At 48.0% G+C, this 25,131-nt stretch overlaps 1 protein-coding gene across 1 annotated transcript in view; it reads right to left on the bottom strand.

The window, feature by feature from the left end:
* The window catches only part of LOC142312392 (uncharacterized), a 98,850-nt gene that overhangs the window by 57,991 nt on the left and 15,728 nt on the right, over window positions 1–25,131 (bottom strand). The window contains 1 exon segment of the mRNA XM_075351336.1: window positions 15,013–17,023. Within this exon segment, the coding sequence (XP_075207451.1) occupies window positions 15,013–16,931 (1,919 nt within the window). The 5' untranslated portion in view covers window positions 16,932–17,023.

The following is a 25,131-nucleotide window of genomic DNA, read 5'->3' as shown; positions in this document are numbered from 1 at the left end:
TGTGTGTCGCCCTGGGATAAGGGGTACTCAGATCCGGGCCACGGGGTCACTTCTGTGGGTATCATGGTGGTGTGACCCGGTCTGTGATCCCAGGCTCCACAGTAAGAAGGGGATTAGGTAAGGGAGATTGTCCGTGACGCCACCCGTGGTGTGCGGTGAGGTAACGGAGCACCGCCGCTGCCGGTAAATGGATCCCGGGGATGGTGGTGGGCAGCAAGGTGGTGATTTCCCTCCACGGGTAGGGTGTTGGTGTCCCGGGACCCCGGTGAGGTGGTGCAGGGAGGAGATGGAAACCGTCTGAGAGCTGTGCGTCCGGTTGGACCGAGGGATGTTGTTACTCACAGTTCGCTTTGCAAGAAAATTCACATAGAGTCAGGAATTAACCAAAACTGCCGGAGTCCGCAGCCTTCGGTACGGAGGGTGTTAGTGTGTAGGGGGTGGGCAGACCCCTTACAAAGGAGCCCGGAATGTTGATACTGTTGAATAAAAATGTTTTTATTGTATGTATATTGGGTTAGGGTCCCCCTAGTGGCCGGGTGGGACGGCTGTCACCACAGTGGAGAGGAGGAGCCGGCAGAAGCAAGGGGAGGGACAAGAAGTGTTGTTGAGAAAAGTGTGAGAGGAGAAGGCAGTTGGTTGTGGGACGGGAGAGAAGAAGTAGAGCAGGGGCATAGTGTGGGAGCTGGATAAAGGAGAAGCCGGAGAGTGAAGGAGCGGGCGGAATCTCAAGCGCGAAGCAGACCGGTGTGGGTCCGGTTTGTGGGTAGCCATAGTGGGAGCCGGGTGAAGCAGAGTAGCCGGGCACATCCCCACTAGAGAGGACGTCAAGGGCAGGTTTCCCCCAGCTAAAGCAGTGTACAACCATCTATATCTGCATGTCTGCCGGTTGTGCGAAGAAGCTGTGAACAATAAAGCTGCGTTCTGATTTCACTGGAACACGTCTGAAGAGTGTTTTGTTACGTCGGACAACCGTTGCACCACCAAACTCTGCCCCACCATGACATCTCCTGTCCCCAAAGTGACGGCGGAACCAGGAGTAAGCCTGATAGCAAGGGCCACGACTACAAGCCCGGAGGCACCCCTGGCACCCCGTTACATGTGGCGTAGTCGGCAGGATGCGATTTCCATGCGAAGGGCCCCGACCCGGGAAGACGGAGACCAAGTGGTGCCTAGGGCACAGGATCCGGATTATTGGAAAAGAGTCCCGATCCCATGGTGGGAAGAAGAAGCAGTGCCTGCAGCTTTGGACCGGGCACAAGATGGTGGCAAGATGGCCGTCGTCTTCAAGGACGCAGAAAGCGCGCGAAAAATTGGCGCCAAAAGAAGAGCCTGGGGCTGGCCGGTGCCGAAAAAGAAGTTCGGAGTACTCCGCCCAAAGAGGGGAGGTGCCGGTCCCAGGGCACAGATGAAGACATGTGAAGTGGGCGGTGTTCCAGAGAAAAAGAAGAACCGCCGCGGAGGGGTCGACCTAATGTGTGAGACTGGGGGTGGAGTACACCCAAGAGCGGGAACAACAGGCCCGCCTCCACTTCCTCCAGCATCTCCACCGACCCTGACGCCCTTACTTGTGACTTGTGCTACAGGCAAGATGGAGAATCCTGAGGGACAACACGATGCATCGGTTGCGCCTGGTCTGGAGAGAAGCTACCAGAAGCAGATTGCGGCTGCGTCTGCGGAGGGATTTCCCGCTCACTTGCCGGCTGTACCCGGAGGACCGGGACGGGCCACAAAAGTGACCTGGGTGACAACGTGGGACGCTGTGACCGGAGAGACCACGACTGAGGTCAGAGCGACATACACCGCTCAGCTGCCGTCAGGAAACCGGCTCTTGGGAACCCCATACTTGGAGACACCCCCGCCCGTCGCGGTGAGACCCTCGACACCCGTTCCAGTCCCGGCTCCGGAAGAAGAACACGCCCGGAAGCTAGAAAGGGACAACTGGGGCTTCTTTTGGGACCCAATACAGCCGTCACCCCTACCTCAACGGAAGTCCCCGTCACCAGAACCGGACCCGGTACAGGAGCGACTGCTTGCCGAGACCGTGGCCCGGGAAATGATGGCTGGTTCCCGGAGCAAGGAGTTCGAGCAGCAGTGCACCACAGGAATTGTGGTGAAGTTTAATCAGAAGGAGGGTTACGGCTTCATCAAGGATGAAGAAACCGGCGATGACTACTTTTATAACAGAGTGAATCTGGACATTGAAGGCCTACCCCAGCACCTGCATACGTTGTATCCGGGGGAAAAGGTCCGGTTTATGCGAGAGGTGGGATGCCGAGGCCTCTTTGCCGTCGGCGTAACCCAGATGCCTACCTCACAAGAGGCTGCTCAATGGCAGCAAGAATTGGAGTGGGAGGAATGCCAGTACCGGCGGCGGTCGCAGCCAAGACCGGTGCTAGCTGAAACTTCCCACCCGAGACGCACCTTGGCCGTAACTCCTGAAGTGAAGCCCGGACTGACCGCTGACCCGGAGAAGGGAACCCCGGCGGTGCTGGCTATTAACCAAAGCATCAACACGCATCCGGTAATTGTCATGGACATACCTCAGCCGCCTCGTGCAGCGACCCCGGCACCCCCATCGGGGGTTGAGGAGACCAAGGCACCGGAGCCCACCGTCGGTTATGAGCCCTTCCAGAGACTGCGCCGGCTGCCCGGCCAGTCCTTGTCGGACTATGTGAGGGCCCAACGAGTGGAATGGAAACGGGCTCTGCACCCGGAGTGAAGTGTTCTGATCGGCTTGTTTGAAGACCGGCGTTGTTTTGAACCGGAAGAAGTTTTATTGTTTATCACCGTTTAAGCTGCTGAGCCCGGAGAGAGCCTGCTGCTGGACTGAGCCAGGGGCTCCCTCCGCGTCATTAAGAAGAAGTTCTGGCTGAGTTGTATTCCTGCCGTTTACCATCTAAGACCGGGAGTGCTGCAAAAGCCTCCGGGCGGAAGACTCCACTAAGACCGGGAGTGCCTGCCGACGGCCTCCGGGCACGACTAAGACCGGGAGCTTCCAGGAGGAACTCCGGGCGCCGGACTGGTGCGCCCCTTGCGGTTGCCCAAAGGTGAACTTGGTTGTAATTTTATGGAAATGATGTTTTTTCCTTTTTATGTGTGGTTTTGGATGCATGCCTTGCCGGGAGGCTCAGGCTTTAAGAGGGGAGGTATGTAGGGGGTGGGCAGACCCCTTACAAAGGAGCCCAGAATGTTGATACTGTTGAATAAAAATGTTTTTATTGTATGTATATTGGGTTAGGGTCCCCCTAGTGGCCGGGTGGGACGGCTGTCACCACAGTGGAGAGGAGGAGCCGGCAGAAGCAAGGGGAGGGACAAGAAGTGTTGTTGAGAAAAGTGTGAGAGGAGAAGGCAGTTGGTTGTGGGACGGGAGAGAAGAAGCAGAGCAGGGGCACAGTGTGGGAGCTGGATAAAGGAGAAGCCGGAGAGTGAAGGAGCGGGCGGAATCTCAAGCGCGAAGCAGACCGGTGTGGGTCCGGTTTGTGGGTAGCCATAGTGGGAGCCGGGTGAAGCAGAGTAGCCGGGCACATCCCCACTGGAGAGGACGTCAAGGGCAGGTTTCCCCCAGCTAAAGCAGTGTACAACCATCTATATCTGCATGTCTGCCGGTTGTGTGAAGAAGCTGTGAACAATAAAGCTGCGTTCTGATTTCACTGGAACACGTCTGAAGAGTGTTTTGTTACGTCGGACAACCGTTGCACCACCACACTCTGCCCCCACCATGACATCTCCTGTCCCCAAAGTGACGGCGGAACCAGGGGTAAGCCTGATAGCAAGGGCCACGACTACAAGCCCGGAGGCACCCCTGGCACCCCGTTACAAGTGTCCCACACACGGTGCATCAGCCCCTGTTCTTTCCCTGCAGCCAGGTGCCTCTTTCTCCACTCTTTCTCTTTAGCCGGGAACAGGGAGTCCACTCCCCTGCAGTGATCCGGGTCACCCTTGGTACCGGCGGGCCGCTACCCTGCCCCGGCTACCTCTGGCCCCTTCCTCACTAACAGCCTGTCCCGGCCCTTTTGGAGCACGCTTCTGTAGCAGCCCGGGAGCTATAACTCCGGGCTCCTCTCCTGTCTCTCTCTCCACACACTCTGCTCCAGCCCCTCCCTCGCTGCTCTGTTTTGCTCTTACACTGGGGAGGGGGTGTGTCTGTCCTGCTGCACTGGTGTGAGATCAGGTTACCAAGGAGGAGAATGGCCTGCACTTTGCTGGATGTCTGCAGGCTCTGTGACACCCTGGTTTTGCCAGGGCGTCACACGTGCACCAGCCATCGCTGTGAATGACTTCAGTACATCTGCTGCCATAGGATATCACTAGTCTCTCACACTGCTCTGGTGGGATTCTGGTCCACTCTTCTTCCAGTCTCTTCCACAGTTCTTTGACTGTTGTGAGCAGGGGTGTACATAGAAATCATGTGGCTCCGTAGCAGAATTTCCAATTGCCCCTCCCTCCCCCAACCTGAATAAAAAAATAAATAATAATAATGTTATTCAGCTGGGTCACAGAAGCATACTTCACAACTTTACAGCCCTTAATTTTCCTACTATTGAAGCACCAAGATTCCACTTTCATTGCACTCATAAACTTCCCCACAAACATTGTATGATAACGCTACTGTACACCCCTTCAACTACCCTGGTAATGAATGGTGACCCTGACACAGTAAGATCCCCAACTAGGATTCCCACAAAGCCCTTCATGCAGTATAATGTGTCTACATATAGTTTAATGGCCCCTACTATCCCTCCAAATAGTATATTGGCCCCCACACAGCCCTCCACACAGTTTGACAGACCCCATGCAAACCTTCACACTGTATATATGATTGCATACAGTATAATGGCCCTCAATAACTGTGGATAAAGTTATAAAGGCTCCCTCATAGCCCTCCAAATAATATATGGGCCCCACAAAGCCTTCAATGTAGTATAATGGACCCCACATAGTCCTCCATACAATTATGGGCCCCCACATAGTCCTCCATTTAGCATAATGTGCTCCCCCAGTCTTCCATAAAGAATAATAGGCCACACATAGTCCTCCATATAGTTTAATGCACCCAAAAATCCTTCATATATTATAATGCACTCCCCATAGTTATCATCTATTATAATGCACCGCATAGTCCTTCATATACTCATAGACCTTCATTTATTATAATGCACTCCATATTCCATCATATAATATAATGCAGCCCACATATTCCTCCATATATTATGCAAGCATCATATTCCTCCATATAGTATTATGCACCCCTTATATTCCTCCATATAGAAGTATACAGCCCCATATTCCACCATATAGTGTTATGCAGCCCCCATATAGTAGTATGCAACCGCAATATAGTATTCAGCCCCCATATAGTGTTAAGCAGCCTCCATATTCCTCCATATACTATTATGAAGCCCTTATATTTTTCCATATAGTGTTATGCACCCCTTATATTCCTCCATATAGTATTATCCCCCCTTATATTACACCATATAGTATTATGCACACCTTATATTTCGCCATTTAGTATTTTGCTCCTTATATTCCACCATATAGTAATATACACCCTTTGTTCCGCCATATAATAGTATACACCCTTTATGTTCCGCCATATGGTATTAAGCACCCCTTATATTTCTCCATATAGTAGTATACAATCCTTATATTCCGCCATATAGTATTATGCAAGCCTTATATTCCACCATATAGTAGTACACTTAGTATACACCCCTTATATTCCACCATTTAGTATTATGCATCCCTTATATTTCTCCATATAGTAGTATACACCGCTTATATTCCTCCATATAATAGTATGCACCCCTTATATTCTTCCATATAGTATTATACACCCCTTATATTCCTCCATATAGTTGTATGCATCCTTATATTCCTACATACTCTAGTATGCAGCTCCCATATACTGAACCCCTATATAGTATTGTGCGCCAATATATAGTAATATGCAGCCCCCATGTACTTTTATGCAACCTCCCATATAGAAATATGCAGCCCCCATAGTCCTCTGGCCACCATGATTAAATACATACAAACTTCTCCTCATTCACCCGCTGCTCCGGTCTCGGTATATCCACTGTTCTGCCGCTCTGACAACTCAGCATAGAGGCACGCACATTAGTGACCTCATCGTGCTTCTCTATGCTCAGTTGTCAGAGCGCTGCAGACACAGCAGGAGAATGATAGGGAGCGCGCTGCTCCTTCTCTCATCATTGCTTTCAATTGTATCGGCACCTGTGATGCAGATACAATTGAAAGTGCGATCCTTGGAGGCACCCTAGCGTTGGCGCCAGGCACCCCTGACTCACGGGCCACATAGCGGTCGTATGACCTGCCTCTATTGGCGGTATGTCACTGGTTGTGAGTTTCTTACCTAAAGTTTTGTCACCAATGATTTTCCAGAGGTTTTCTATTGGGTTTAGATCAGGACTTTGAGCGGGTATTTCATTGTTTAAATGTTTTCTGTTTCAAGGAACTACTTTACCTCTTTTGCTGTGTGCCGGGGGCATTGTCCTGCATGAAAATTGGCTGATTGAGTGATGAACACAAGTAAGGAACCATGTGTTGTTGATGAAGGTTCTGATCCACACTTGCATTCACTCTGCAATGTAGCTGTGTGAGAGGTCCAACGCCTTCAGAAAATATTCCCCAAACCATGAAACTTCCTCTACCACCTTTCACTGACTTCTTAACACACTTTGGGTTCAGTCTTTCCCCAGTTTGTCAAGGAATATAATGTTTCCCATCAGACCCAAATAAATTAAACTTGCTTTCATCACTAGTATGAACTGTGGACTATTTCTCCTCTGTCCACACAACATGCTCCTCACCAAAGGTGCGTCTAGCTTTTTAATTCTTTCTGCTGAGAGGATTGGTCACTGAAGAGTGGGCTTTCATAACCACACATTCCACATATTTTGTTTTACTATACTCAGGATAGCATCTGCCAAGCATAGAAACCACTTATATCCTTAACCAAGAATACATATGATGCTAGTATACCTTAAAAAAGTACATTTTATTAGAAAAATTGAGACATAAAATTACACATACAGACGAAAGGGCACAACAGGGTAAGAAGACATGCAACTGCGACTCCCAAACATTGGGGAAACGGTAGGTATAGAACCAGCAAGAAAATCCCTTTTAAGAATAGCAGATAAATAGGGATCATTGGTCTGTATATAAATTGTACTGTACTACACACTACAATATTGATGAAACCACTGCTCAATATAAGAATATAGGATCTTAAACAGGAGGACTATGGATTACACCTAATTTCATCTATTCATTATCCAAGTGGAATAAATTAATTACTTCAAATGGATAGCAGCATTCTGATCATAAAGTTTCTCTGCCAACATGCTCCTAGCCACAATATCCTCCCATCCAGAGAGAATTCAATTATATGGATATTGTGACTTGCAATGCTGTATATAATGGTGGATATTGTGCTCTGTCTGCGCGGCATATGGATCAGTAACTGAGGAATGCACACTCCGCTGCTCTAACTAATGGTGAGGATGTGTAGTGTCCATTAAGCAATAATGTCTGATTGATAGAATAATTGGGGGAGATACATATCCTTTGCTGGTACAAATATTAATTTAAATGAAGGTACTTTATTGCCAGTAATCATTGAGGAAATATATCCAAACCATACCCCCATATGCTTTCTGTCATGATCCATGGCTATGGGAGGCAGTAGCACAATATCCATATAATTGAATTCTCTCTGGATGGGAGGATATTGTGGCTAGGAGCATGTTGGCAGAGAAACTTTATGATCAGAATGCTGCTATCCATTTGAAGTAATTAATTTATTCCACTTGGATAATGAATAGATGAAATTAGGTGTAATCCATAGTCCTCCTGTGTAAAATCCTATATTCTTATATTGAGCAGTGGTTTCATCAATATTGTAGTGTGTAGTACAGTACAATTTATATACAGACCAATGATCCCTATTTATCTGCTATTCTTAAAAGGGATTTTCTTGCTGGTTCTATACCTACCGTTTCCCCAATGTTTGGGAGTCGCAGTTGCATGTCTTCTTACCCTGTTGTGCCCTTTCGTCTGTATGTGTAATTTTATGTCTCAATTTTTCTAATAAAATGTACTTTTTTAAGGTATACTAGCATCATATGTATTCTTGGTTAAGGATATAAGTGGTTTCTAAGAGTGGGCTTTCAGTCCAAATGCTCTTAAACCTTGTGACACTGTATAACAAGACCGATTCTTATCCTGGCCCTCACACTAAAGGGGATCCTAGTTGTTCCTTTATCTCAGTTACCTCTCAAGGTGAGGATGTCTGAGCCACCACCTTGACCCTGCTTCTGACCAGCCCTGATAATATACCCCAAGGGAGGGATTGAACCAACAGAAATAGACAGACAGGGGAAACTAAAATGCTATCTCACAGCACATTCACAGAAAGGTATAAGACAATAAGCGATTAGGAGGAAAATAAGAGCAGGGAGGAAACAAGACAATGAGAGAATTCCATAACTGCAAGCACCACGCAATATAATCAACAGCAGGCCTGGGACTCAGCAGCACACAGTGTGGAGTGTCAGAATCTGTGGTGTGAACGGTGTATGATGCCGCCTTGACACTTGGTGAGTTTTGACCAAAACTCTGTGTGACAGATATGCAGCGCTACTGTATTTTTACATATTAGCTGCAGAGGAGGGTGTATTCTCTTCTCCCCAGCATGATGCAGACTACTCAGGATTGTCAATCCTATTTAGGTGATGAAGTACATGCCCTCAGAGACAAATCTCTGATGATACCCAACTGAATTATAACAAATATTAGTCTAAAGTTTATAAGGTAATATCTCTGCTACAGCGAGAGAAAAACTAATAATAGTTAAGCCTTACATAGCTCTACAGCCACTATGCCATGATGTAGCCAGATAACATGCTCAAACTTATAAAAGTTCCCCTTAAGGCCCCTTTCACACATGAGTTTTTGCCATCAGTCACAATCCATCAAATTTTGAAAAGAATGGATCCGGCGACTGATGCCGCTGGATCCGTTTTTTTTCTCATCAACTTGTATAAGCGACTGATGGCCTCACGTTTCATCCGTCGGATCCGTCGAATAATGTTTGTCCATCGGACGGAGACGACGACCGTCGTTTGGTAGAATGGAAGCCTATGGGCGCAGGATCCATCGTGATCCGTCAAATGACAGAATCCGGCGACGGATTCCGTTTTTTTTAACTGAGCAGACTTAATTTATTATTTAGCTCCCAGCTAGTCGGATCCGTTGAAAAACGGATTGTGACATGGCAATAGACTGATGTGTGAAAGGGGCTTAAGACCTTATAGACCCATGCAAGGTCATGTAATTGTACAGTCATGGCCAAACGTTTTGAGAATGCTACAAATAATAATTTTTAAAACCTGAAACAGAAACCTCTGGGAGTTTTTCTGACCCATACATATACATAGAACAATTATCAAAAGTGCTCCAACCGTTGGAGGGATCTGGACGCGCACACCTTTACAAGAGAGGAACTTGAAGCCATTAGAATTTTGGAGGAATTGGAGGCTGAATCAGCAGGTATGGAAAAGGATAGGTTTCCTAAATCCATTCACCCCAAATCTACCACGTTTCCCCCCTTCTCGGTATCTCCCCAGGTTGAAATATTTAATAAACTTGTGACAAAAGACCTGATGTCCCTCAAAAAACAAGGTGTTCAACATAACCTCAATTACACACAGAGGAAGGCCCTGGAGGAATTGAAAAATATGGAGGGAGTAGTTTTTAAACCTGCCGACAAGGGGGAAAACGATGTGATTTGGCCGACATCTATGTATGAACGCGAAGCGTTCAGACAATTAAGGGACAAGGATTCTTACTCTAAGCTCTCTGGTAGCCCCCTGGATAAATACTCGGCCGAACTTTTCAAGATCTTAGATGGGGCGGTGTCACAGGGCATTATCACGAAAAAAGTCTTTGATGGTCTGTTTTCTCAGCATCCTGTCGTGCCAACATTTTACTTACTACCGAAAGTTCACAAAAATTTGGAATGCCCACCGGGACGTCCGATTGTCTCTGGCATTGGAGGGCTGAGTGATCCTATTTGTAAATTTATTGAGTATTATCTCCACCCATTGGTGGAAACTCTGCCCTCTTATGTCAGAGACACCTCGGACGTCCTACGGAGACTTGATGGGCTCCCTGTGGACAGGGGTACTATGTTGGTAACGGCAGATGTTGAGACCCTATACACCTGCATAAGGCACCCTGATGGTCTGGCAGCGGCTGAGTTCTATCTGTCCATGAGCAACTGGGATAAATCTATTCAGGGTCTGGTCTTGGAGCTGTTGCAGTTCATATTGACACATAATTTCTTTTTATTTAAGGATCGGTACTTCCTCCAGGAACGGGGCACTGCGATGGGCGCGGCCTGTGCGCCGTCGTACGCAAACCTCTTTCTCGGTTTTTGGGAGAGGGAGGTTTTCGGCGATGGCGTGCCGGCCGCAGTCCATGCGCAGTGCTGGTATAGATATATAGACGACATCTTTATGATCTGGAGGGGTACCGTTCCTGAGCTGCACAGCTTCATGGCGGACCTGAATAGTAACCCGTACAACATCAAATTGACTTATAGGACGGATAGCGACTCGGTCGATTTTCTGGACATCAGGGTGCTGAATGCCGGTGGGGGATCTATCCAAACAGACCTCTTTAGGAAAGAGACTGCAGTGAATGCCCTGTTACACGCCTCATCCTCCCATGCAGATTCAACCATCAGGGCCATTCCAGCGGGCCAATTTTTAAGAATAAGAAGGATTTGCTCTAATGATGACTTTTTTGAGCATCAGGCTGGTGGGCTGCAGGAGAGATTTCTTGATAGAGGATACAGCAGGAGGTGTGTTAAGGCTGGTTACCAGAGAGCGAGGAGTACCCCACGGGTGGAATTGCTGCCTAGAGTACGGAGAGATGAATCAGGGTCACCCCAGATACGGTTCATATCGACGTACAATAACCAATGGGACGCAATTAGAGGCATCCTCAATAAACACTGGCCGGTCTTACAAACCGACCAGTCGCTGAGAGATGCTCTTACAGACCGACCCATTCTAACTGCCAGAAGAGGAAAGAATCTAAAAGATCACCTGGTGAAGAGCCATTATGTGCCTAGGATTCCCCCTCTTTTTGGCATTGGTAGCCCCAGAGTGGGCTGTTTCCCCTGCGGATCCTGCCTAGCGTGCCGCAATCTTATTCGGACGGGCGTGTTCTCCTCTGCGGACGGCTCAAGAGAGTATAAAATCAGGAGCTTTATATCATGTAATACGACATATGTCATCTATTACGCCACGTGCGACTGTAACCTGGTTTATATTGGGTTAACTTCTAGAGAACTCCGCGTCCGCACTAGGGAACACGTTCGAAATATAATTGCGGCACGGGAGGTGAAAGATCTTGAATCTCTTAGGACGATCCCGCGCCATTTTAAGCTGCGACATAAATGTGATCCTACAAACCTCAAAATTAGAGGGATTGACCAAGTTCAACTTGGGTCAAGAGGAGGAAATAAAAAACGGATTTTAGCGCAGATGGAGTGCCGCTGGATCGTCCGTTTGGGGACAATGTCCCCACACGGCTTGAATGAAAAATTGTCCTTTTCCCCATTTCTATAATTTTTAAAAAAAGATCCTCAGTTACTCCACGTTGTTTTTATTATGTGTGTTTTTATTCTCATTTCTAATCCCTGTTTAATTTATTCATTTCCTCCCCTTTTTTCTGCTATATTCACTTTTTCCCTCTTTGTAGGGTATTTTTGGGACGCTCAGCCATGTTGTTTCCTAAATAACTGGATTGGGGGAAGAAAAGGAGAAAAAAAGAGGAAAATGGAAAACAACATATCTTAAATATAGAGGATAATATATAATTGTCTATATCCCCTTCCATTGGTGTGTACTTTATATAATTTATTGCCCTGTAATATATTCCCTGGATTCTTAGGGCTGCAGTACAACATACGTGTATATAAACACAATTCTTGCAGTTTGGGCTATATTTATGTATTTTATTCCATCTTTGTCTTTTGCCATCACATTTGCCCACAATCAACATGGTGCACTGGAGCGCATGTGGTGGGCGTTCCCACCCTGACACTGCCTAAGGACGCTTCCTTGAAAGGAGAGGCATGGGTCTAATGACGTCAGGAGGATTTCCTCCCACCCATGCTTCCCCTGGAATGGCTGGACGGCACTGATCGGATGTTTGGAACACCGCCCACCACATGTGCTCACTATACAGCGTCCACCCTATTTAAACACACACTCCTGCTCACTTCCCCTATGGCCCCCGAAGAAGATTCATCTCGAAACGGGCGTTACGTTGGGCGAGGGAGGGGACCCGGTACGTGAGCCTCACAACATACTGACATGGGTAAGCCTGGAGTACTTTGCTGCAATAAAATATTCAGCGCCGGGACACATTAACGTGTTATTTATGCTTGAGCGCCATCTAGTGTCCACTCGCTGAATAGCTCTGATTTTCTCTTGATATGCACATAGTCACCTTAGCTTGCACTCCAGCAACGATATTATACGTGGATATTTTCCTGCCCATTATTTGACTGGGTCAGTGATTGCTCTATCGTCCCGTGTCCTCTCCCATTCCTGGGCTTTTTATTCGTGTCCACACTTCTTGCCCTGGTTTCTCTTTTGGATTTTTACCTTAATATGTTTTGCTGAATTTTTGTTCAGGATTAATTATAATGCTATAAACTGTTTTTTGTACTATTGTGACAATAAAATAAATTTATTTATAAAACGGTTGGAGCACTTTTTGATAATTGTTCTATGTATATGTATGGGTCAGAAAAACTCCCAGAGGTTTCTGTTTCAGGTTTTCAGTGGTTATTGGGGAGTGACCCGATGAATAAATAATGAGGTCCAGTTTTTCCCCTTCTTTTGTGACTAAATAATAATTTTTACAAAGTCTACTGCTTAAGTTTTTCTAATGGCAATTTGCATATACTCCAGAATGTCATAAAGAGTGATCAGCTTAACAGCAATTACTTGCAAAGTCAATATTGGCTAAGAAAATGAACTTTAACCCCCAAAACACATTTCAACATCATTGCATTCCTGCCTTAAAAGGAGCAGCTAACATTGTTTTAGTGATTGTTCTATTAACACAGGTGTGGGTGTTGATAAGGAAGGGGCTGGCGATCAATCAGTCATGATTAAGTAAGAATGACACCACTGGACACTTTAACAGGAGGCTGGTGCTTGGTATCATTGTTTCTCTTCAGTTAACCATGGTTATCTCTAAAGAAACACGTGCAGCCATCATTGCTCTGCACAAAAATGGCCTAACAGGGAAGAGTATCGCAGCTACAAAGATTGCACCTCAGTCAACAATCTATCGCATCATCAAGAACTTCAAGGAGAGAGCTTCCATTGTTGCAAAAAAGGCTCCAGGGCGCCCAAGAAGGACCAGCAAACACCAGGACCGTATCTTAAAACTGTTTCAGCTGCAGGATCGGACTACCAGCAGTGCCGAGCTAGCTCAGCAATGGCAGCAGTCTGGTGTGACTGCTTCTGCACGCACTGTGAGGCGGAGACTGCTTGAGCAAGGCCTGGTTTCAAGGAGGGCAGCAAAGAAGCCACTTCTCTCCAGAAAAAACATCAGGGACCGACTGATATTCTGCAAAAGGTACAGGGAGTGGACTACTGAGGATTGGGGTAAAGTCATTTTCACAGATGAATCCCCTTTTCGATTGTTTGGGACATCTGGAAAACAGCTTATTAGGAGAAGAAGAGGTGAGTGCTACCACCAGTCTTGTCTCATGCCAACTGTTAAGCATCCTGAAACGATTCATGTGTGGGGTTGCTTCTCAGCCAAGGGAATCGGCTCACTCACAGTCTTGCCTAAAAACACAGCCATGAATAAAGAATGGTACCAGAATGTCCTCCAAGAGCAACTTCTCCCAACTGTCCAAGAGCAGTTTGGCGCCCAACAATGCCTTTTCCAGCATGATGGAACAAAACATAGAGATTTTGGGTCCATGGCCTGGAAACTCCCCAGATCTTAATCCCATTGAGAACTTGTGGGCAATCATCAAGAGATGGGTGGACAAACAAAAGCCAACAAATTCTGGCAAAATGCAAGCATTGCTTTTGCAAGAATGGACAGCCATCAGTCAGGATTTGATCCAGAAGTTGATTGAGAGCATGCCAGGGAGAATTGCAGAGATCCTGAAGAAGAAGGGTCAACACTGCAAATATTGACTTGCTGCATTAACTCATTCTGTCAATATAACCTTTTGGTACTCATAATATGATTGCAATTATATTTCTGTATGTGATGTAAACATCAGACAAACACAATTAAAAACCAGAGGGAAACAGATCATGTGAAAATATAATTTTGGTATCATTCTCAAAACTTTTGGCCATGACTGTACTAGCCCTCTATAAAATGATAGTTCCAAAACTGAAGTGTGTCTTATGAAACCTCAGATCCTTAATATAGTTTTTGCCTCTTTTTTTTTTTATTTTATACAATCTGTAAACCAGCTCTCTCTCAACAATACAGGATCAAGGCAAGATCTTAACATGTAAACAATAAAAATATAGGGTTTTTTCTATATGAATTCTACTCGATGTTTATTGCTCATTACATACAGAATAATTCCTTATCATTTATTGTTCTAAATTGCTTTCCATTTTAGACTTGTGACTTAACTCTCACTGTAATTTTTCTTGTACAATTCATCAATAAAATCATTGCTACTTCCCGTGTAATTTCTCTGATTTTAAGAAAATGTAATTTCTTTAAGTATTTTCCCATTCTCAATGTAAAAATGGCTTCTCCTCTGTTTGTATTATTTGATTCATAACCAGAGTTGATTTACAGGAACAACAATCCCCACATTCTGGACATGAAAAAGGATTATTACTTCTATGAGTTCTCAGATGTGCAGCAAGATATGATTTCTTGGTAAAACATTTCCCACATTGTGGACATAAAAATGGCTTTTCCCCTGTGTGAATTCTCAGATGTGCAGTAAGACTTGATTTCTTGGTAAAACATTTCCCACATTGTGGACATAAAAATGGCCTTTCACCTGTGTGAATTCTCAGATGTGCAGTAAGACTTGATTTATTGGTAAAACATTTCCCACATTCTGAACAAGAAAATGGCTTATCCCCTGTGTGAGTTACCATATGGGCTAAAAGACCTTGTTTGCAATTAAAATATTTCCCACATTCTGAACATGAAAATGGCTTCTCCCCTGTGTGAATTCTCTTATGTGCCAGGAGATTTGATTTGTACGTAAAATATTTCCCACATTCTGAACATGAAAATGGCCTCTCGCCTGTGTGAATTCTCTGATGTGCATTCAGAGTTTCTTTCTTGTTAAAACTTTTCCCACATAATGAACATGAAAATGGCTTTTCCCCTGTATGGATTAGCTGATGAATAATAAGTTTTGATTTAAAGCTAAAAGATTTTCCACATTTTGAACATGAAAATGGCTTGTCCCCTTTGTTAGCGCGTCTATATTTAACGAGTTTTCCTTTACAAGTAAAACATTCTCCACATTCATGACATGAAAATGGCTTCTCCCCTGTGTGAATTCTCTGATGTACAGTAAGATCTGATTTGTGGGTAAAACATTTCCCACATTCGGAACAAGAATATGGCTTCTCCCCTGTGTGAATTTTCTTATGCTTTACAAGACTTTGTTTGAGGGTAAAACATTTTCCACATTCTTGACATGAAAATGGCTTCTCTCCTGTGTGAATTCTCTGATGTACAATCAAACGTGCTTTCTTGTTAAAACATTTCCCACATTCTGAACAAGAGAATGGCCTGTCCTCTGTGTGAACTTTCTTATGTGAAACAAGTGCTGATTTGAAGGTAAAATATTTCCCACATTCTTGACATGAAAATGGTTTCTCTCCTGTGTGAACTTTCTGATGTGCAGGAAGAGATTCTTTCCTCTTAAAACATTTGCCACATAATGAACATGAAAATGGTTTTTCTCCTGTGTGGATTAGCTGATGACTAACAAGTTGTGACTTGATGCTAAAAGATTTTCCACATTTTGAACATGAATATGGCTTCTCTCCTGTGTGAGTGCTTTTATGTTTAATGAGCTCTTGTTTGTAAGTAAAACATTTCTGACACTCATGACATGAAAATGGCTTCTCTCCTGTGTGTATTCTCCGATGTATGGTAAGATTTGTATTCTTGGCAAAACATTTCCCACAGTCTGAACAGGAAAATGGCTTCTCTCCTGTGTGAATTCTTTTATGTTGAACGAGATATCCTTTGTTACTAAAACATCTCCCACATTCTGAACATGAAAATGGCTTCTCCCCTGTGTGAGTTCTTTTATGTTGAATGAGATCTCTATTGCTGCTAAAACATTTCCCACATTCTGAACATGAAAAAGGCTTCTCCCCTGTGTGTATTTTCTGATGTATAGTAAGATTTGAATTCTTGGTAAAACATTTCCCACATTCTGAACAAGAAAACGGCTTCTCCCCTGTGTGAGTTTTTTTATGTTGAAAGAGATCTCCTTTGTTATTAAAATTTCTCCCACATTCTGAACATAAAAATGGCTTCTCACCTGTGTGGGTTATTTTATGTTGAACGAGTTCTCTTTTGTTACTAAAACATCTCTCACATTCTGAACATGAATATGGCTTCTCTCCTGTGTGAATTCTCTGATGTATATTAAGATTTGCTTTCCGGGTAAAACATTTCCCACATTCTGAACATGGAAATGTTTTTTTCTCTGCATGAGCTTTAGGATGTTCAGCATCCCTTTTGTTATTTTCATTTTGCTTAATAGTCTGTAATGAATTAAAAGATATGACAGGTTGATAAAGAATAGTTGATAGATTTTTGTTGTGAGGAGCTGGCAATATATCTTCAATCATGTCATGATCTTCATATATATATGGTGTGATACCATAATCAGCTGCTGCAAAATTAGTAGATGTCAGATATCCCTCTGATACACAGTTATCTGCTAAAAAAAAATATTTTACATTTTAATCAGAAATGCTGCCTTTTGAAACAGATTGTATTAAAATTCAATTACTTGCTGACGAAAACAGGGGTACAAACTGCAGACATCAATGCAAGGACTACTATATGATATTAAACCCTTAACAGCCACGATGGAAAGGCTTATCCGAGGTAGTTAAGGAGCATTAATCCTCAGTCGCTTTTTCACTGCTGAGGATTAAGTGCACACTGCAGATGACAGCTGTATATGACAGCAAACACTCAGCGGCATCAGCCTGTACCAGGTTTGGAATCACTGGAGGACAATTAAAACCCTTAGATGCAAGTGTTAATTGCAAGAGCAACTTCTAAATGTTTACAAAGGTGTAAAAATACCCCCGTTAACACCCCCGGCGACTGTGAATGCAAGTGAGTATTGTTACCATTGCACTCTGAGGTCATCTATGACCCCAGAGTACGGTGACCTGTTAGACTCCGCTATAAGCAGAGTCTAAAAGGTAAAGTCAGTGAGAACCTGACATGTCTCAGGCACTGCAGTACACCAGTACTGAAATGCAAGAGACAAAAGTCAAGGTAAAACCTATTTATGTCCCACAGTGGGACTAAGTGAAAAAGTACAAAAAAAGTGAAATAAAATCTGTAAAAAAAAAAACCCCACAAAATCAAAACATAAACTTGTTTTGCCACTAAACACTATGTTCTGTGTTAAGACAAAAGTAAAAAAACAAAACAAAAAAAAATGTACACAAAATTGGTATTTCCATGGCTGGAATGACCAGTTATAAAAATGTCAGGTTATTGTTGCGATGATTTTGGGATATTGGGGAACCAGGCCCCACTACGCAGTCCCTCAAGCAAGGGCACCCAACGCTATACCTAATCTCAGGGATACTCCTGATGGTGGAAAGGCCTGTGTCTCTTTCCTGGCCCTGCTCCTGACCAGTTCTGATCTGATTCCCCCTCTTCACAGGGAGGCACAGACAGGAGTGTGTTGAAACCACAGATAAAGACAGACCAGGTAAAAAACAAAACTCTGTCACTCAGCATGCACACACAAAGATAAAGACAATAAGAGATTCAGGTGGAAAAACAAGAGCAGGAAGGAAGTACAAAACAACAGGGGTAAACTCCACAACTGCTCCAAACAATAGGCACAACTAAAACACAACTTTCACCAGAGAATCTAGGACACCACACCTCACAGACCAGCATAGAGTAAACTATAGCTGGCATGGGTAGAAGGATTCCACAAGCATAAATAGGACGGTTGCAGATGTGATGGGTCTCCCTAAAAAAATATGATTAAAGCAGCAAGCAAACTAGCAGAAATTAACTCTTGCTAGCCTGCCTGTGATGCCCAAGTCTGCCTGTGTTGATCCCAGACACCAGAGAAACCATCAGGCATCGGGCGTGGTGTTAGAACGTACAATCTGAACAGAGTTCAATGCCACCATGACAGTCAATGAAATTTGTGTAAAACTCTATGTAGCAGTTATTTATTTTGTACTGCGAACACTGTAAAAAAAATTTGATTCCAAAACATGAAGCTTTTTCCATCATACCATTAAAGAAAAAAATATATAAAAAGTGATCAAAAAGTCATATCTAAAAAGAATTGGTGGGGTGGGGTCTGGCCTTGGATATGTGAGGTCACGTTTCTCTGGAGCTCTTCGGCCCGCTAGTCTATTCACTTCTTCTGGGTGTGAGGTCACATTTCTCTGGAGCTCTGCGACCCATTAGTCTATTCACTTCTCCTGGGTGTGAAGTCTGGTAATGCCAGGGAATAAAAGGTGTTTATCTGCCTTCTCCTCGGTGTCCTTGACAGCAAACCTGAGAAATATGCAGTGATTCCTTTCTTCAGCTTCTTCGCTGGCATCCCGCTCTGACCCAGCGAAAAATGGCACCAGCAGCTCACCTTGAGTCAGAGATGGCGTCCTCGGCTCCTGCACTTACTAAGCCAGTGGAGAATAGAGATAGGAATATATATCCATGCTGTCACAAACCACCGGGGGGGTCACTCAGAAGTCCCCCGCGCTGGCTACCAGTACGTCACAATCGGGGGGTAACAAGTGGGGTCACCCCTCCTTTATACCTCCCGACCGACAGACAGAGCACGTGACGCGCTCTCTAGCGCCCCTCTTATAGTCAGGCCAATTATGGAATTGCCCGACAATAAGCAAGGAGGCCGCTATACTACTTATGCCGATTATTGAAGGGTCCCCGGTGAGAGTAAGGTATATATTCCCCCGACCTCCGCGGGCGGAATATATAATATCTTCCCGAGTCTCACTGGCCTCCCCACAATAATCCTTGGCACAACTCGCTGCCACCAACCGCTTCACGGTAACTATTAGCCGAACACACAGACGTGGGATTCAAGATCGAGATAACAGAACAGCCCAAGATTAATTATATAATTTAATCAGCCTAAAGCACACTAGAACTACAATATATACAATAGGGAATCTACAGAATATACATATGTCAGAGTACAGTTACAGATAAAGCATGGGTTACAAACAGGTATACAATTACATCAGTTACCTTGTGTGTCTGGCCACAGGGGGGCGCTGTAGACCAGGTTTCTAGGATTCTTCCCACAGATGTTTCCCAACCAGGCCCCCGAGCAGAAGAACACTGGAAAATGGCCGAAGTAGGGTTATCAACCTGGGCAGATCCAGGTCCCCTCCTACCTTAGTGACCTCACAGGGAAGCACTGCCACTCCCCCTGCATGGATCAGAATTATCCAGCAAAGGGGATATTGGCCATAACTTTGCCTGGGAGCGTCGTAGGCAGACGTCAATGCTCTCATTGTGACAGTTATGAATTTAGCTACAGAACGAGGGGACTCATGACCTGTCTACGAGTTCCCATATGGCTGATATCACGCCTGGGGTATTTCCCAAGCTCCCCCTTCCATAAAAAAGGTGTGCCAGCATCGTCCGCCTGCGCAAACACCATTTTTATGGTTGCCATATTTATCGGAGATATGGCTTGCGAGATATGAACCATTTTTTACTGGAGTCGTTCTGTCTGGCTACTTCCAAGCCTTGCTAATGAGATACAACTCTTGTTACAGGGTGACGGCAGGGAGTCATCCTGGGTCCATTGTCCTCACATCATCTCATCTCCATATCAGAGGAGATGGCTGTTGGAGGTGTAAGTGGGATGTGACACCTTCACAGATGCTGGACATTTGAGCACAAGAAGGGAGGGGGGCACTGCCAGGGAGTGATGAGAGCAATTATGACTTCTAGTCATAATTCCTCTTCATATCCCAGGATTTACCTCACACCTCCCCCCTTTTGAGGGCGCTAGGGGGCAGCACACTCCGGTGTTCCCCCGTGCGCCCGTCCGCGACCTCTCCTTGTCGGGACAGCCCGTCTGCGTTACCGTGGTCACGGCCCCTTTTGTGGCGAATGGTGAAGTCGTATTGCTGGAGCGCAAGGCTCCATCGCAACAATCGCCCATTCGTCCCAGAGACGGTGTGCAACCAGCTGAGGGGATTGTGGTCCGTCTCCACGATGAAGTGGCGCCCGTATAGATAGGGTTGCAGACGCTGCAGGGCCCACACTATGGCCAGGCACTCCTTCTCCATTGTAGAATAGGCCACTTCCCTTGGTAACAGCTTCCTGCTCAGGTACAAGACTGGGTGCTCTTGGCTCGCAGAGTCCACCTGGCTGAGCACCGCACCGAGGCCGAAGTCACTGGCGTCGGTCTGTACTACAAACGGCCGCGTGAAGTCGGCTGCCTGTAGCACGGGCGGGCTGGACAGGGCGTCCTTTAGGGCCCGGAAGGCTGTCTCGCAGTCCACTGTCCAATCGACTGCAGAGGGCAGCTTCTTCTTGGTGAGGTCCGTCAAGGGCTTTGCCAGGCTACTATAGCATGGAACAAACCTCCTATAGTACCCAGCGGTCCCCAAGAAGGACATCACCTGCTTCTTGGTCCTGGGGGTGGGCCAGGATGCGATGGCCTCCACTTTCTCAGGCTCGGGCTTCAGCGTTCCCCCACCTACCCGGTGACCGAGGTACTGGACCTCGCTCATGGCCAGCTGACACTTTCCCGGCTTGATGGTCAAACCTGCCCGGTGGATCCGCCTGAGCACCTGTGCTAGATGCTCTAGGTGGTCCTCCCAGGTGGGACTGAAGACGGCAATGTCATCCAGGTACGCGGCCGCGTACCCTTCAAGTCCCTTGAGCAGGGTGTTGACCATCCGCTGGAAAGTGGCAGGGGCATTCCTCATCCCGAATGGCATCACCGTGGACTCGTACAGTCCAAATGGGGTAATAAAGGCAGAGCGTTCCCTGGCCTTGCGAGTCAGGGGGATCTGCCAATATCCCCGGCTCAGGTCCATGATGGTCAGGTACTGAGCCCCGGCCAACTGATCGAGCAGGTCATCGATGCGTGGCATTGGGTACGCATCGGCGACCGTGACAGCATTGAGCCCCCTGTAGTCCACGCAGAACCGAGTGGTTCGGTCCTTCTTAGGGACGAGGACTACAGGCGAGGCCCAAGCGCTGTTGGATGCCTGGATCACCCCCAGCTCCAGCATCTCGTCAATCTCCTGGCGCATGTGTTGCTGCACCTCCAGGGAGACCCGATATGCTGAACGCCGGATCGGGGGATGATCCCCAGTGTCCACGTGATGGACAGCCAAGTCAGTCCTTCCGGGCTGGTTGGTAAACAACCCCCGGAAGGGGAGGAGGGTGGCCCACAGCTGGGACCGTTGGTCCTCCAAGAGCTGGTGGCCAACCTCCACATCCTCAATGGATCCGCCTGCCCTAACCTGGGCTAGCATATCCAAGAGGGTTTCCGCTTCTCCCTCCTCGGGCAGGTTGCACACGGGGAGCGCACATGCCTCCCGCTCATGATGTGCCTTCATCATGTTCACATGGAAGGGCTTTCGCCTTCCACGGGCGGGGTCCAGGGTGACCAGGTACGTTACAGGGTTGAGCTGCTGGTACACGAGGTATGGGCCTTCCCAGGCTGCCTGAAGCTTGTCCTGTGGTACGGGGACCAGTACCCACACCTTTTGACCCACTTGGTAGGTCCTCTCACAAGCGTTCTGGTCGTACCAACGCTTCTGATCGGCCTGGGCTTGAGCCATATTGTCGTGTACCAGTTGCGTCAAGGCCTGCATTTTGTCCCGGAAGCGCATGACATACTCGATGACCGACACTCCAGGGGTGGCCAAATCCCCTTCCCAAGCCTCTTTCACCAGAGCCAGGGGGCCCCGCACACGTCGCCCGTACAGGAGCTCAAACGGTGAGAATCCTGTTGAGGCCTGTGGAACCTCCCGGTAAGCAAATAACAGGTGTGGGAGATACCGCTCCCAGTCACGCCCATGGGAGTCGACCAACATCTTAAGCATCTGCTTTAAGGTGCCATTGAACCGCTCGCACAGGCCATTAGTCTGTGGATGGTACGGGCTGGCCACCAGATGTCGCACCTGGACTTGCTTACAGAGGGCCTCCATCAGCTGGGACATGAATTGGGTCCCCCGGTCGGTGAGCATTTCCTGGGGAAAACCCACTCGGGAGAAAATCTCCAGCAATGCGGTGGCCACCTTGTCAGCCCGAATGGACGACAAGGCCACTGCTTCTGGGTACCGGGTGGCATAGTCAACTACCGTCAGTATGAAGCGTTTCCCGGAGCTGCTGGGGATGGCCAGCGGGCCGACCAGATCCACAGCCACCCTCCTGAAAGGCTCATCGATGATTGGCAGAGATACTAGTGGGGCTTTGGGGTGTGGCCCCGCCTTCCCCACTCTCTGACAGGTTTCACACGAACGGCAGTAGGCAGCCACATCGGCCCCCATTTTTGGCCGGTAGAAATGCTGGTTTAACCTGGCCTTGGTCTTAGCGATCCCTAGGTGTCCGGCCATCGGAATCTCATGTGCGATCCGCAACAACTCCGTCCGGAACGGATAGGGTACCACCAACTGTCGGTCCCTGGGCCACGCCTCCGGTGAACCCTGCTGGACCGTGGCCCGGTACAGCTGTCCTTGGTCCCAGACCACTCGCTCCGGGTCCGAGTCCGAGGGAGGCTGTGCCGCCTGCTCCTTTAGAGCTTTCAGGCTGTCGTCAGCTTCTAACGCTGCCTGAAACCCCTGACCAGATGTGGCCAGAATCGACGAGACTGTCACATCTTCGGTCAGTACCCCGGGACCTGTGTCCTGGCCTCCACCTGACTCGGCTGCCACTTGGTCAGAAGGGGAAGAGCTATCGGACCTCCGGGAGGCCCCTTGGCTTCCAGCACTCCCACTGCGGGTGACAGCGGCCACAGCCGCTGCGACCGTGGGTCGTGCCTGCTCCTCCTCCGTTCCTGACCAAGTCGCCGGTTCAGGCAGACCTACCTGGCTTCCTGACACCCCGGTTGTGGGGGAACCCTGCACCGAGATCTTACCTGGGAGCACTTCCGCTCCTGGACCGGCCCCAATCTCACCTGCCTGTTCCCCCCCTGCAGCAACAGAACCCCGCTGTGAAATCTCTGGGGACCCCACATTTGCTGTGGTAGCCCCCACCCCACACACTGGTCCTCCCCCTGCAGCACCCTGCTCTCTGCTTATCCCTGCAGAGGGCAGCAGATCCCAGCTCACAGGCTGGTTACTTGTAGAGGCATTGTCACACCTTTCTCTGACCCCCTCCCCTGTCACAGCTGCAGCTGCGTGTGTGTCTATGGTGTCTGTGCAAGCAGAAATATCAGAGTTCACTCCCTCCTCCCTTACATCATTCATAGATAACACATTAACATTGTCCGGAGGCACGTCAGCACTGGCTGAAGGTTCAGCCTTTGGGGCGGGGCCAAACTGGGAGGTTATTTGCCCCAAATCTGTCCCAAGTAGCACGTTTGCAGGGATCCGATCAGTTACCCCCACCTCTCTCCCCCCTCGCCCCGCGCCCCAGTCCACATAAATGTCAGCAACAGGCAGCGCCGGGTCAATGCCTCCAATCCCGGAGACAGCGAGGGTTTTTCCAGGGATCAAGTCTTGGGGGGACACCATCTCAGGCCGCACCAGAGTCACCTCCGAGGCGCTGTCTCGCAGTCCTATGGTCACAGACCGGCCGACGGTGACAGGTTGGAAGCTGTCCAGGGACCTACCACCACCCCCACCCACACAATACACCTTGGGCGGCCCTTGGGACGGGGACGGAGCCGGGGCCTTGGGACGCTGAGGGCACATGGCCTTGAAGTGTCCAGGTAGGTTGCACTGGTGGCACCGTCTTGGTTCTGCCACGGGCCTGGAGAGGGGAGTTGAGGGGGACACCCCCTGCAGTCTAGGGGCAGGTGGGGCAGTCGCAGAGTTCATCTTACCCCCTCTCCAGGTGCTGCTGGTGGCTGCTCTCCTGGCTTCAGGAGCCCGATTGTTGGTGTAGTCATCTGCCAGGGCAGCTGTAGCCGTGGATCCCTTTGGCTTCTGGTCTCGGATGAACTGGCGGAGATCCTCAGGGCAGTTCCACAAGAGTTGCTCCGTGATGAACAAGTCCAGGATCTCCGGTCCGGTGGAAAGCTGCAGGCCTTGGGTCCAGTGGTCGGCAGCTCGGGCAAGTGCCCGCCGGTGGTCAGCCCAGGAGTCCTTTGGTCCCTTCTGCAGCGTCCGGAACTTCTTGCGGTAGGACTCCGGGGTGAGGTTGTACTGTTGGATCAGGGCCCGCTTGATGGTGTCGTAGCCCTGATCCGCCTCAGCAGGCAAGTCCCCAAGGATATCCAGGGCCTTACCCCTTAAACGGGGGGTCAGGTATTTGGCCCACTGGTCCTTGTTCAGATGATGCTGCAAGCAAGTCCGTTCAAAAGCAGTCAAGAAAGAGTCCAAGTCTCCATCCTTCTCCAGCACTGGGAAGTCCTCAACACGGACCTTTGGAAGTTTGGTGTCTGGAAGGTCACGGGTGGCTGATGAGGGCCGGAGCTGAGCTAGCTGCAGCTGGTAGTTACGCTCTGCCTGGCGCTCTTCACGCGCTGCTTGCCGCTCACGCTCGGCCATGAGTTCCTTGTAGCCCTCCCGGTCTCCAGCCTGGCGTAGGGCCATAGCCATTTGAAGAAGGCTATCCGAGCCTCCCAGGCTCGGTGGAATGGCACGTGGTGATCTGCGGCCCGCTGCGGAGCCTGGT

The sequence above is a fragment of the Anomaloglossus baeobatrachus genome, chromosome 5, assembly GCF_048569485.1.
Source record: "Anomaloglossus baeobatrachus isolate aAnoBae1 chromosome 5, aAnoBae1.hap1, whole genome shotgun sequence".
NCBI classification, from domain to species: Eukaryota; Metazoa; Chordata; class Amphibia; order Anura; family Aromobatidae; genus Anomaloglossus; species Anomaloglossus baeobatrachus.
This window is presented reverse-complemented; position numbering and strand designations above follow the sequence as displayed.